Below are 14,779 nucleotides of genomic sequence, written 5' to 3'. Positions count from 1 at the left end.
TTCAGTACAAGATTCTAAGGATTTCTGTCTCTAGGTTTATCGTGAAATGTGACTGGGACTTTTCTCCTGGGGCATTTACCAGGTCATTCTCCTTTCTGGATTCTTTGTCACATCTAACAGTTTCTGTGCTGACACTATAGCCATTAGTTTTCTGGAGTGGTTTGAAAAAAATACTTTTCTCAAAATCTGTTGACATTAACCACCTCTGAGATCTTCATTTTAGCAGTTAAATTTAGCTGAGGTCAGCAAATCTGAGGTCAGCAAATAGCTTCTGGAGACAAACAGGTACAAAGTGTGATCAAATCTACCTTGTTTCCTATGAAAATGAGATAAAACATTCCAAATCAGTAGTGGCATTTTACTGCACGCTGTATTTACGCTGAAGACTGAAATCTCCCTTGCTTCAATTTTTTCATTTGTTCTGCAAATGTTCTGGTCTCTTTCTGTGCCTTCTAGTGATGGGCATACTACTTCTAAATAAGGAAGTTAAAAGGTATTGTACAAAAGTCAGTAAGGCTGCAGATTTTGGCTACGCCACTGCAGGGCAGTCTATGGCCAAGAATTGAAAATTATTTCAGACACAGAAAAAGCAAGCTGCTTCCAGAAGGGAGTTTGTACTTCAACTAGAGGGGTTTACCTCTGAGAGGAATGTATGCTGGTATTCCCCACCCAGCCACTTATATGCTTTCAGTAAGCACTGAAAACAATTTATTCTGACAGGAATTTAGATGCATGCACAGGATGGTATTCCTTTCAGTGCTCTGGATTATATCAGTGCCTTCAGTTTTGGTGCTATGTCAGTGCTGCCCATAAACAGGCTCCCAAGCTGGTTTTGTCACAGAATTCTTACCTACAAATGCTTGGTAGTTCCAGGTCAAACTGTACATGTCAAACCTCCACCCCTTTCTGTACTCTTAGTCACGGTTCAGATTGTACCTGTATTTCCATTGGAACTGGATGACTAAGTAGAACAAATTTATCTTTTTCCATCAGAGAAATCCACAAATAGTCTTTTGGAGAGAAAGGAAGAAAAGAAGCTTTAATTGTGTGTCCCTACAAAGACAGTAATAGTGGCAGTGAGCAATACTTTTGCTCCTTAAACAGCCCTCGTGGAAGTAAACAGAGACTTGACCTACCTGATCCCATGGAGCATTTTGTTTCTTAAGCAAGAGCTGTTGTGTCTGTAGGTCACAAGCAGAGATTCATCTGGAAAACCAAAGAGATGAACTGAAGAAATTTCTCACAAGGCTATGTTAGCCCTTTAGGGCCTCAGAGGAGATGGTAGAACCTTCTTACCCTATTATCTCCTAGGCAGGACCTACTGCAAAGGGTGCTGGCAGCTTCATAAAATGCATTGGTTCTGGAAGGGAATGGGCTTGACTCCCTCTGTCCTCCAAGAATTATTCCATTCCCCAGGAATTTTCTTGTCTTCTGGAGTCTTGCAAGAAGGAAGCAGTAGCAAGAGCCATAGCAGAGTTCAGATGAGTGGCAGAGTGGCTAATACACTGTCATGTCTCCATACGCAAATCATATGTTCATCTCCTCTAAGACTTTCTGTCTAGCCTTTCACTTTCATTGGTGGCAAAGGGTTTCTTTTGGGTTTGTTTCTTTTTCTTCATCACCAGTTAGCAGAGAAGCAAGGGAGTCTTGGGAGGCAAGTGGGACTTCCAGCCACACAGCCTTTGAAGGCACTAAAAGCCAAGGTAATAGCTCTTGCTCTCCAAGAGCTGCTTGATTTGGCCTCACTTTGTTGCATTGTCCATAAGGAAGAGATGAGCAGAGTTCCTCTAAGCATGGTGTGTGAACACGTTCCTGAGGCTCTCAAAGAAGTACTTGAACCTGGTTGGACATCATGGTGAATGAAGCAAAACAAAACAAATCGTGGCCTTATTGCTGTTCTCCCTAAGGTAACGAAGGGCAGATACCAACAGGCTGAAATTCCCAAGTACAGGCTGAAGCTGGTATTCACCTGTAGCATAATTATTGCCTTGGTTGCCAGCAGTTGTGATTTTGAGTCCTTGACTCAGGTGCAGGCTCCTCAAAATGCAGCTGGAAGCTCAAGCAAATGCTTCCTAGGCAGCTGCAGGCTTACAGGAAGCCCCTCACAGTACAGAGCTAGCTGTAGGAGACCACTGCCAAATGCTGGAGCAAACCTGAGTGAGCTGGCTGCAGCTCAGGGAGGGTGCTGTTGCCACAAAAGAGCACTGCAGCCTTCTCCAAGGTAGTTTGAAACTCAGACAATTTCTTCCTAATTACTTGGAGATGCACTGGAAATTCAGTGTTGTTCATGTGATGCTACAGTGACATAGTGAGAACCTTCAACTGGAGTTAAAAAGGAGTTAGAAGGTTTGCTGATTAAGTGAGCACAGTTATTTTATGAACCATTGCTGGACAAGTGTTTTAAGAACACTGGAAGAAAGGCAAATGCTTGCTAGCAATACGGTAAAATCACTGCTACTATTTGAGGTGAGGAGATGGAATTCAGAGAGTAGAGAAAAAGCCAAATGCAAACAAAGAAGAACCCTGCCCCAAATAATACAAGGCAGGAATTTCTGATCTAATAACTACCTATATTAGTGTTGCAGCTATAATATTAGTATCATTTTGTGCTGTAGGAGAGGAAAGGTAAGATAAAATTTTGAGTATGTTTACTGTTGTACTGTACTTTGCTAAACCACACATCACTGACCTAAGCACACGCAACTCTGCACATAAGCCCCAGTGGAAGGACTTCAGCAAAGGCAAAGCCCTAAGTAAATAAGCATGTAGTTACTGTGCATGTTATACACTGTTTGAACTTGTATAGCAAGGCAAACTCAGATATTGAGAAAAGAGAAAGAAATAGACTTTCAAACACTAAGATCATAGGAAGAAAATTCTTGTGAACTTTAGGTCCAACAAAAACTGAAATACATCTAAAGAACTGTAACACTGACATACAATTCCTGAAATTTCATGTCCTAGCAGAAGCTTTGAGAAGTAACCAGAATAAGTTCTTCAAGATAAGCAGCCCTTTTCCTAAACCAAATTTTCTAAATTAAACTCAGTCTTTCCAGGGTGCCAGAAACAACTGTGTTCTTAACTGGCAACCTTCCAGACTAACTTCCAACCAGGCTACTTAAGCCATATTTCCATTACTAATGTAGAAAATCCTGTAAGGTTTTTTCAGCATCACCCTTTTAATATCTCTTATGTTCAAACTGGACTTCCTTAAATGTTTCAGTTTTTCAGCATTCGCATGTAAAACGCTTGAATTCCTTTCACGAACTTGTCTTTAGAACAATGAAAAACATACTAAATCTGTTAATCTCAGTCTGACCTAATGGTAAGAGAAGCATAACAGATTTTCAAATCATACAAAGCTTCATATGTATGTGGGGAGTAAGGTGGAGAAGAAATCTTTGATATTAACTGAAGCAACATACGTAAAACTAGCTTATTTGGCAGGAATCAAATAGAAAATACGACAGCTGGGGCTGAGAAGAAACACCTTTGCCTCATGCAGCTCTCTTTTAAGCAGTTACAAAAGGCAGCAGGAACTGTGATCAAGGTATGAACATAGCTTGACACAGTGCCCATGACCTGGCACAGCAGTGAAATTTGAATAGCCTGTCCCTTTGGATTAGGGTAGTGAGCACTTCTTGCACTTTGCAGCATCTATGGGAGCTGCATGCTCACTTTCTTGACCAAACAGGCCAAGGTTGCTTAGCTTCTCATCTCACCCTGTTTTCTGCCCCATCTCTCTGCTTTTCTTTTGGTTTATAGTAACTTTCAGTCATGGTGGACATAGTTACTGGGTAGGTAATTTCATGTAATTTCAGGGTTATACAGACTTCAGTATTAAGTATGCAGTGGCCTACTCTGAATTGTCTTGGCATCTGTGAAATAAGAAACTGCTTTCAAAAAAAGGGATGGAATCTGTTCTAGCCTGAAACCCATAAAACTCTAATTCTTAAAGCAGAATGTTTATATCCTTTCCCAAATGGGAGCCTGTGTTCCCTTTGTTCTACTACTCCACATTTTTCACCATGAAGGTTTAAAGAAAAATCTTTCAAGCAGAAAAAGCTCCAGGGCCCAACCTCCTGTTGAGATGGCTTTCTATGCAGGGAGTCTTTCTTACTTGAGGAAATGCCATGTGGTCAATGAGACCTGTGTGCACAAACACCAGTCAGCCATGTCATTACTCCTTGTGTATGGATTTTGAAAGACTTGCATCTTCTTAAAAAAAAAGGAAAAAAACCAAAAAAGCCAACCACAAAACCAAATCAGAAAAGAGCAACTGAACTGATTTCTTACAAACGAGCAACTAATGCCCTTGATTAGTTCAGGAAAAGTCAAGGAACCCTTTGTCAAGATGAAAGTTTAAGGAGCTTTCTGTTCATTCTAAGGAAAACTGAAAGAAAACACCCAACCATCTCCTATGAAAATTAAAATACTGAATGCATTCTTGATGTATTTTAATTAACTGTGTGATAGATGCAAATCTGATGCACCAAATAAATCTGTGATATGAATTTCCTAAATTTTATGGGATTATACCAAGGATAAAAATATAATCCATGCTGGTTTTCTGGCAATTTAGAATGTGGATTTTTGGCACAAAAGGGTTTGGCACCAAATCCAAATTAATTGCTTTTCTAGCTAACATTGCCTTGTTAATGAAGTATACAGCATTTCTTTAGAATTATTATCTAGGCAGTGCTTGTAAAACATCGCTTTGTAATGGACTCATATTTTAACAAGCAACACCAGCTGTGCCTGAATTGAACTGGAATATCAGAGGATTTCCAAACTGAATCCCACCATTGCTTGGACTGACCTAGTGCGGTGTTAAGGCTACCAGACAAAAGTCTTGCTAGCCTTAACACTTCACAGTATGGGATCCCCTTTTGACAGAGGGGTGTGATAAAAATATATCTTCCGGGCTTCAGTACAGTAGCTGGCTATGAATGGCATTAATTCACCAGATGCCCCTAATTTCAGTGCCTCTTTACCGGGTTTGTATGAAAAAACAAGTTGTGAGTCACTGGTGTATTACATTAGCTTCATGATGGTTTCTCTCCAGTAAGTCAGTGGCGATAAAGAAGCAGAGTTAATATTTACCTATTGTATTTACTAAAATCACATGCCCTTTAATGGCAAATGATCCATGAAATGGGCTGCCAGGAGGTTAAGAAGAATTGTTCTTATTGCTAGTACAGCTGCAGGAGTGTGAAGGTCTCTTATGCCACAGGGTCCAATAAAAGGAAGAGTTATTAATCCTGGTATGTCACTGCAGGAGCAATAGTTATAAGTAGCATGCCTGTAATAGCAATGATTCAGTAGTAAGTGATCAACATACCCATAAACTCCCCGTCAGTCTGAATTTCTTTCTGAAAAGCTATCATGTACTTCTTCTGAAAAACCTGACTGTTGCCGCACTTTAATACAAAAGCTTTACTTGAATGCAAATATACTGTCAGTAGCCCTGAAATCATTGCAGGAGATTGAAGCATCCAGTGATTTCTAAGGAATATAGGCAGCACTTTCTGTGGAGAGGCCAGAAGCAGCAGCTCTGGTTAGCCACTGACAGGAATCCTGCTCTCAAAGAAATGGCAAAGGAATGGCAAAAATGGCAAAGCAGAGAAGCAGAGGTAAGAAAATGGCTAGGAACAGAGCATGAGGACTGGGTTTCCTGTTCCTCTGAGTAGCAAGAGATGTGCTCTTTCTTTTCTCTGGGGAGGATCCCAGATAACTGGTATTAATTTCTCTGCTGAGTGAAGCATAAGTGGATATTGGTATAGTGAAATGTTTTATTTTGTCTGTTCCTTGGATGCAGTTTTAACATATGCTGTTCATGTTCTTCTCAGTCCCCTAAGTGCTAAGCAGGGCTTGCAGGGGAAAATCATGCCTCAGCTCATCCCTCCTGACCACCCTGCCATGCCCTTGAACCACCCAACACATAGAAGACAAAGTGCTGGGAGTTGCAGTGGTCAGCCTCATCATGTCTTTTTAATCTAAGGACTACTCCAACCTGAAGGCTGTCTTTCACAAGTAGTTTATATGTGGTTTCTGCTGCTTTTGTTCTGCCCACTGGGAATAAAGGGATTTTTTTTGAATGAATGAAAGAAGTCCCTTGATTGCCCAGGTGGGAATGGGAAAGAAAGAGGATCGTGACTAAAAAATGGACTCTGTCTCAGCAGAGTTCTGTGTTTGCATTTTGATATTAGCATTGATTTAGGAAAATTAGTATGTTTCAGCTTTCCGTCTTTATCCTCAATTAAGCTCTAAAATACTGAAGGCATTCTTCATGTATTTGAATCCACAATTAATGACAGAGATCCATTCCCTGCTTTTCTGCTGCCTGTTACAAATCACCCTATTTGGGTGATTTGGTAAATTGATTTGGGAAATACTGATTTGTGAAAATTAATAGGTTTTGTCTTTCCATCTTTATCCTCAGCTAAGCTCTTTTGCCAGCATTTGTGGTCTACCGACCTATGTGCTTTTTCTCCTGGACTTCACAGCCCTTCCCCACACCTGACATTAAGACTGTTCTGTGGCCTGAACAAGAGCTCAGCTTGAAAGTTACCATCTGCTGAATTGGAGTATCTATTGAATTGGAGTGTTGCTAATGCAATGTGTACAGTTTCAGATTATCCTTATACTTATAATGCCATATTCTTGTGGTTCAGTTTATCTACCAGATGTTCTTCTGGTTTATTTTGTAACTATTTGGATGGAAATCAGGGGGAAAGATGCATTGTGATAAAAAGGAAAAACAGCAGAAGCATATTACTTCCATCAGCAGTGCCATAAATCTGTATTCTGTTGGTTCTGTATTCCAGCCAAAATGGCAGGGCTTCGAGAACAGGCTTTACCTTCCAGTAGTGCCTAGCCTGAAGTGTGACTGACAATGGAATTAATGGGACACGGACAGTAGGAAAGGGGTAACATGAACTCATGTTTCATGTACTGCACAATGCTCTCACCTACTAGAGCAGGATTTTGTTAAAAGCAGTAGCAGCAGCAAATCATCTGGCAGACATTCGCACCTGCAATTCTGCAAGTCACTTAGTAAGTGGCTCCTAACTATGTAGGGAGAATAGCTGAAAGAAGCAGTGGGACAGCTTTAGGACGCTTAACTTTATAAATGCTGGAAAGCTTGGTAAAGCAGTGAGAAGGACACAGTTCTCAAGGACCAGCTTACTGTCTGCCAGCCAGATAAAAGTGCATGCATATCCCCCAGTGATTCCATCTACAATGGAATGTAGATCAGCTTGTGACTGAGCCTGCTGGATTTTCTAGGATCGTGTCACAGAGTATTAAAACACTGATAGTACCAAAGGACCCTTTTGCGGCAGCATAATTTAGGAGGTGAAGGAATGTGATGTACAGTTTGGTGGGAGCTGGGCACTGCTGCCTCATGATGTTTGGAGAAACCACTACCTCTCTGTGCATAAAGAATGCATTAACTTGTATGTCTGAGTGGTGCTATTAAATCCCATTTGTGCAGAGGTGAGAAGTTTGCACTTTGTGAACCAGTATCATTCCTGGTCTGTTGAAGCAGTAAATCTCTGTCTTTTTTTGTTAGATATTTTGTATGTACTTCTTAAAGAACTTTGCCCTCCTTCCAAAAGTTTTTGCTCTAAATAAACTATACATTATGCCTGACCTTACATTTTTTGCTCTAACACTTAGAAGCTGCCATTGAGCTAATAGAAGCAACACTTTTTCTTGAGCTGGGGGACTGTGCTGATGTGCAAGCCAGGGAAAAGCTCTGAAAGAGGTCTATGATTGATTGTTACTAATCAGATGTTATGAAAAATAAAAGCTATTGTTGACAAAGAAAAAACAGCTATGTAGCAGTGGGGGGACCTATATAAAAGAAAAGAAGTAATGAAGGTATAGCTCTCTGTCTCCACATAAAGCAAGAGTGAACTGGATACTTGTCTTGTCTGAAATACAGGAGATTGTTGGGTGCTAAACACGAACCACTGAAGGAAAATTGAATGAAGCTCCACCTTTCAGGGACCCTGCCATCAATGTTTTGTTCTCATGCCAAATTACTGGAGTATAAATATGTGCCTATAAGCCATGAAAAAAAACACTGCTCTGGAAGGATTTTCAAGTCACCACTGCATGGCAAGATGGATATAAAAAAGGGGAGGTCATTTTGGATCTTTTGCCTAATTTGGAGCTGTTGCAGCAGCAAAGAACCATTTCAGATAGGTAAGAAAAAAATCTAATTCTCAGATTATTTGCTCACATATTGCTCCCCATAGGTGACAAATAGAGTTCTCAAATTAAAATGTGTAACATGTTCATGATAGAGCTGTAGGCATGCCAGATACTGTTTAACATTTTACATTTTCATCCTTAATGTCAACCACTTAAGTAGTTTACTTTCTTTTTTTCCACTACGAGTTAGATTATCAACTGTTTTATGTCCTAAGCAACTAATCTTAAAGAGGAGACTTGCTGGATACAGTTTGCATCATATTAAAATGGTGACACTCTTTTCAACACATTTGACCTATATTCTTTGTAGAAGAAGTATGTTACCATAATGCCTGCTAGGCTTGATTGACCAGTATGAAATACTGTATTAGGATTAATCACATTTTTTGTGGTCTGCTGCACTGTTACCTCCTGGTTTGGTTTTGAATGTCTTATACTTTACCTGGTTGCTTAATACACAAACAATTTACGTGACAGTTATTACTGTCTCAGTAATTCTAGCAACTCCACTTTCAAGAATAGCCAAACTTTCTTATTTACTCTCATTATTGTGTAGAAAAGGGCTAAATTTCACTACTCCCCTTCAGGGCTGCAAACACCCATGGCAAATTCCAGTCCTTTTAAAAAGCTGTTTCTGTAAGGGCTTCTTGGCACTGGAGTTTGTGTTGTACATTTCTAACATCAATATATTATTTTTTCATTATGCACTTGCTGATTCTTAGGTAGGAATATTTAATAAAATCTTAGAGTTCACTGAGTATATTAATGACTGTTTCTCATTTGATCTGTGATGGATGTTGCTACATTGAATTTCCCAAATATGCTACATAAACAATACAAAAGAATTTGCCCGTTTTCATTTGTCGTTCTTTGAGATTGGCCTAGAAGATATGCTAAAAGCATTTTGTAGCAAGCCCATCTTATTTAATTCAAGGCGACTCATACTGGCTTTGTGCAGTATGAAAACTACTTTCTGAAGTGATGTCTTATATGCACTTCAAGTATATATCAATACCTTTGACAGAGGTACAACTCAGAGGTCCAAGATCTGAGTTTTGGTTGAAAGGAAAAAGAAGTAGCTGTAAGCCAAAAGCTGAAGCTGATGGGAGCCTCAACTCCTAAGGTCAGCGGCTGTCATTTTGCTGAAGGGTCATGCCACCCATGGTATGTCCTGGAAGGGACTCAATTCAAGACTGAACCAAAATCTTGCCTGTGTTAAGTAGCAGTATTTCAAAAGTAAAAATGAGATTTAGGCAGCCAGGATGGGATTTCCCTCACTTCACCTTAGATATTTACAGTGTAAAGGTATCTACAGTGTAAATGCTGTGGGGTGCTATCTGCACTGGCACACCTCAGCAACCTTGATAGACAATGGCGAGAAACATTCCATCTTGGAGCATCTTCTTCTTAGGTGGATATGTAAGGTAGGGAAGCTGAACCTCTTCTGCTTCTCACTGTTAACTTCAAAGGAGACTGGGCTCATCTGCTTACATTGGAAGTATCTCTGGCATGGACTTCAAATGTTCAGTGAGATGAAACTCCTTCCCATATGCTAGTGTCTTCCAGGAGTTAACATTTTTGTCTTTTAAAATCTCTTCTTTCATGTTTTTCAACAAAAAAAAGGTAAAGCACCTCATGTGGGTTGAATTTCTAAGCTTCCCTCCTATGACTTTTTCTTTAGTCCAGGTCTCTACTGTCAGTAGGAGTGAATGTGCCACCTGGGGCAATTTCCACTTTCTTACATTTGACCGTGTTAAATTCACTTTTCCTGGAACCTGCACATATGTCTTCGCTTCACACTGCAATGACAGCTACCAGGACTTTAACATCCAGATCAGGCGCAGTAACAAGAATAGCTTCCTGATCTACTTCACTGTCACTATTGATGGAGTGATCTTGGAGGTGAAGGAGACAGGCATCACGGTGAATGGGAACAAGTGAGTAAAGCCATACTGTTGTTTCTTGTGCAGCAATTTTAATGTTACATATTAGCATTAAAGATTGTATGTCTAGAAAGGGGTCCTATTCTGCAGAGGTGCAAATGACTGTGTATGATATTCATAGCACTTTGAATAAGGTATTGCAAATAGTCCACCCCATAATGGAGGAGGAGACCAGAAGCACATAAACTACATCTCCCAGGGATCAACTTGAACATGCTAAGCAAAAGGCAATATGTATGTTATAAAAAGAATGCATAGATTTCCTTAATGTTGCTTTGATTTGGGAGGGAATGGAGGAGATAAAATCAACACTTTATTTATTGAAGATTTTGGTTTTGTAGTAACTTTGTATTTGCTTTTTTTTCTCAAAACACTGTTTCTGTGGTACTAACCCTACTGTGGTATGTTGCTGTTCAGGAACAGATGGTCCTCTTAGAAAAAGCTTTCTGTTTCCAGATAGATTAGTCTAGAAAATAGCACTGCTTTGCAGGTCACAGATTGCCTTGGGATCTTCTTACACAAAAGACAGAAGTTTCAGAAGTGAAAATCCACACCTCTAGCTCCAATCTGAAATGAACCAGAAAGCAAGCTGCACACAGAAAGTTAAAAATACTGCATAAGTGAAGAGCACTGCTATCAGTTGAGTGGCTAATGTAGTATTGACACACTCATGACCAAAATACACTGTGTTATGGATTAAGGGTGGTGAAAGGTCACAGTGGACAAGGTGATCACACCTAAATTTAATACAGTGTGTGGATGAAGGTTGACATTGAAAAGAATGTCCCTATGGCTTATTTACATCCTTTTGTCTCTACTTTTTCTTCTTATATCTCTGAGAGGACTTAATCAGACTTTTTTTCAATGCGATCTATTTTGTTCTTTCCAATTTCCAGGATCCACATGCCCTTCAGCTTGAAGAGCATCCTGATTGAGGACACCTGTACTTACTTCCAAGTCACTTCCAAGCTGGGCCTCACACTCAAGTGGAACTGGGCTGACACTCTCCTAGTATGAACAGCCAGTTAGTTGTTTTTCTCATGGTGACCCTCATCAATGATGAAAAGCAGAGTTAGATGCAGGCACCATGTTAATATAAGCGATTGTTTCATTTTATCAATAAGCTGATAGGGATTTACCAAACTAGGTAATATTGTCATGGGGAAAGGACATGTAGTCACAACCCCTAGGTGTTCCCAACTCATTTTATTTGGCAAAAAGTGCCACTGTTAACCCTGGAGATAGCACATCTGTAGTTATCTGCTTCCTCCATGGGGCTCTCGCAGCAGCACAGCTAGTCCCTCCAGCTCTGACTTGTTAGTTATCCTCTGAATGGATGCACATCCTGTGTGGGAAACTAATCTGTGTGGCCAGTTCAGTCTCTCTGTGTGGTGGCTGCTCTCATTCCAAAGCCTTGTTATGTGGAATTTTCCCTCTATATATCCACCCTAAAATGTAGTTTTCTGCAACAGTGTATTTACACTTTTGGGTGTGAATGCTTATCTTCCATGATCAGTAAATAAATGAAAGTTGTATGTCATGTTTTGCAGTTCGGAGACAGAGTAGATGGTGAATACAGAGAAGAAAAAAAATCAGGAAGCAATCAAGTGGTATTCAAATTCTGATTTAATGAAATATTTGCTTCCCCCCTTCCCCTGTAAAATTAACAACTGAAGTATTACAGGCATCACCTGTACAGTGGACACAATTTTAGGGTGACACACTTGTAGGAAAAGCACCACATTTTTTTTTTCGGTGGTCCTGAGTGGCACAAGTACAGCCTTCCAAGCATGTAGAAATGATTAGGTGCAACAGTCTCATGCAGCAAGACAATAATGTGCTAACCTAATTCTTTATTGCCCCTGAATATGGGCAGAACAAGTTATGCTGGACAGACCCATTCCCAGAAAAACTGTTTTCTGTTTAGCCTATGGACTAGAAAAAGCCTTAGGTATGGTTAAAAGCTGACCAGAAACTGCTGTTTTCAGCATCCAGCAGGTTAGTTATCTAACCTCCCCAGAGTAGAGCTGTGGTACCTTGCAAGAGGTACCACATGTCTATATACTAGTGTCTCTATATTGGGAGGCACTGGTCCAAGTATTAGTGCAGTATTCAGCATGCTTCAGTTAGAACAACTGTTGCTAGGGGATTGTCTTCCCAGTTAAATTAAACCTGTCTGCATGTAAGTTCTATGGCAGGTTTGTAACAGAAAAGGAGACTGCTACAAACTGGTAATGAGGATTTCTTTACTGTGCTTTCCAGTTGCAGACCACTTAGTAACATGTGCTGCAGGTGTGGTAAAAAGCCTTTGAACTCTGGGTTTCCTCTTTCCTTTTGTTTTGTAGCTGGACCTAGAAGAAACATATAAAGAGAAAATATGTGGTCTATGCGGGAACTATGATGGCAGTGAGAAGAATGATTTGGTTTTGGATGGTAGGTCATGAATATAGCATATTCCACATAGGATAGAATTGTTAATACTTGACATGAAACTTGATATCAGTTTCCTCTAAGTAGGGTTTCAGATTTGCTGATAGAGACTGAAATACATTAACATTTCCATATACAGGAGATGTATTTTAGGGACGTTCTGCGATGATCTGAGTTCCTCTGCTGTTCACAAACTTGCAAGAGTCTCAAACCTTTTCGATCCAGATTAACTGCCTGCTATCATGCAGTAACATTGCCAGGTTTCCCACTTACAATAGCAAACTTTAAGGAACTTGTATTCTCAAATGAGGCACAGGTGCATTTTCTGTCATTCTATTTTGATAATTTTCAAGCTGGGTATCAAGTATGATTATTTTTGCCTCTGTAATGAAATGAAAGCTTCATCACTGAGCCGATTTCACGGAGCATCTTTGCAGAAGCGGTGGTGCCATCCACTGACACCTTCAGATATTGCACTGGACTGGAAAGACGCCAGCGCAGCAAACAGCAGAGGCTACAATCCTGCAGCTGATCCTACTCTTTCCTGGAGTGGAAAAGTCATTCTCTAAGGCCTGCACTTAGCTAAGGGACTGACTCAGTAAAAGGGCATAGACTTGGTCAAAAATCTGTCTATTAAAACTTAAAAAAAAAAAAAATATCAAAGATTAGCTATTTATGCATGGTCTCCATAAAAATAGGTAAGTTTAAAACTTTGTTAGAAATATTTCTTAAATCCAGGATTTTGTGTTTCTGGTAATGCTTTCGGAAAATGCACCCCTCAAGCTAGTATAATGGTCACCATACATGTATTGTGTGCCTGTATTCCTCCTGCTTCCACTTCCCATCTTTTCTAGCCTATAAATATAGGTTTCCAGATGATTACAAACATTTACACCTACAGCTGTACTAGACTGTGATAGTAGAAGGCAAACTAAAATACTAAAATATCATTACACATGCAAATGCAAAACTCTGTAAGATCAAATACACCCATAATAAATACAAGTATTTGGAAGTGATGATGTACGACAGAAAGGTCAAGAGTCTCATGTGATTTGTTATAAATGCCCAGGCTGATGGCAGGCCTTGATACAAGTGTTCCAGGTTCCTGGCTGTAGCTCAACAGAAGTCATACCAGCTTGTCATCTTCTATAATATGCATGCTGTGGTTAAATTTGGGCATTTGATGAAGAGCGTATTGCCTTAGAACCTAAAGATTAAGAGCATTTTTACAGTACATTAAGTGATCTAAAGAATTGCAGGCAGATACTCAGATACATCTGGGGATTTTGCAGGGTATAAAATGCATCCAAGGCAGTTTGGGAACTTCCACAAAGTAGAGGATCCATCAGGAAAGTGTGCTGATGTGAGTCCAGATGACCGCACTGGAAGACATCCTAGGAGGGAAGACAATAGATGCAGTAAATATGTAAGTATGTGTGGCCAAGAAGTATAAATGCTCCTGAACTACAGTGCTGGAGAGACTGTTCAAACAAGTGTTAGTTACAGAGTATGCACTGACCTGAATTTTATCCATGAGTCTGAGCAAAATGTTGGTCTTATGGCAGAAAGAATATCCTATTATAATAGGATATAAGGAAATATATAGGATATATATATATATATAAGGAAATAGCTAGTGGGAAAATGCACAGTTGAATTTCCAGTCCATGAAAAAGGAAGTCATGACAAAGTTAGACTGCATAGTTTCCTGAGGTCCCATCCAGTCTGAATTATCCTGTGAACCTGGAATTGTGTCATCAAAAATTGGAATGCACATCCATGAACCTGAAAGTTGGTAAATGTCAAGTATTTCTTTTCTTTTTCTTCTTTTCATTTTACAGAGAAAAAGATGCAAGAAGCTTATGTCTCGTTTTGGAAACTGCCCCAAAGTTGTTGCTTTTGACGACTATGTAGAGACCTGCACTGAGGATATGTGCCACTGTGCACTTAATTCTTCTCACTTTGACTTGGTTTCCAGCTGCATATGCAGCACATTAAACCAGTACTCTCGAGATTGTGTCCTCAGGAAAGGAGACCCTGGGGAATGGAGAACCAAAGAACTTTGCTGTAAGTAACTGCTGCTCTGGAGATTTCTTTCAGGTTAGATATATACACATATATTCTGATCCCAGCAGAGCAAAACTAAGAGCGATTTTAACTCCTGTGAGTCGATCTGTAGAAGT

General features: G+C 39.9%; 1 protein-coding gene across 4 annotated transcripts in view; it reads left to right on the top strand.

Annotated features, from left to right (window-relative positions):
• The first annotated feature begins 5,339 nt into the window (after window positions 1-5,339).
• LOC133274226 (mucin-5B) overlaps window positions 5,340-14,779 on the top strand; it is a 46,021-nt gene continuing 36,581 nt past the window's right edge. For 2 of the 4 annotated variants that reach the window (XR_009745070.1, XR_009745069.1), the window contains exons 1-7: window positions 5,340-5,633; window positions 8,011-8,211; window positions 9,902-10,157; window positions 11,060-11,174; window positions 12,509-12,596; window positions 13,889-14,022; window positions 14,438-14,663. Coding sequence is in view for 2 of the 4 variants with exons in the window: in XM_061463114.1 (XP_061319098.1) it covers window positions 5,603-5,633; window positions 8,011-8,211; window positions 9,902-10,157; window positions 11,060-11,174; window positions 12,509-12,596; window positions 13,889-14,022; window positions 14,438-14,663 (1,051 nt within the window). In the remaining 2 variants the exon portion in view is untranslated. Of the gene's footprint in view, window positions 5,634-8,010; window positions 8,212-9,901; window positions 10,158-10,833; window positions 11,188-12,508; window positions 12,597-13,888; window positions 14,023-14,437; window positions 14,664-14,779 lie in introns of those variants that run through there. The other 2 variants (XM_061463114.1, XM_061463116.1) reach the window with 2 other exon arrangements.

Source organism: Pezoporus flaviventris, unplaced genomic scaffold, assembly GCF_033815535.1.
Source record: "Pezoporus flaviventris isolate CSIRO_AGI_PZ_B2104156 unplaced genomic scaffold, CSIRO_AGI_Pfla_v1 ptg000036l, whole genome shotgun sequence".
NCBI lineage: Eukaryota > Metazoa > Chordata > Aves > Psittaciformes > Psittacidae > Pezoporus > Pezoporus flaviventris.
The sequence above is the reverse complement of the archived record's forward strand: the minus strand, read 5'-3'. Positions and strand labels throughout refer to the sequence as shown.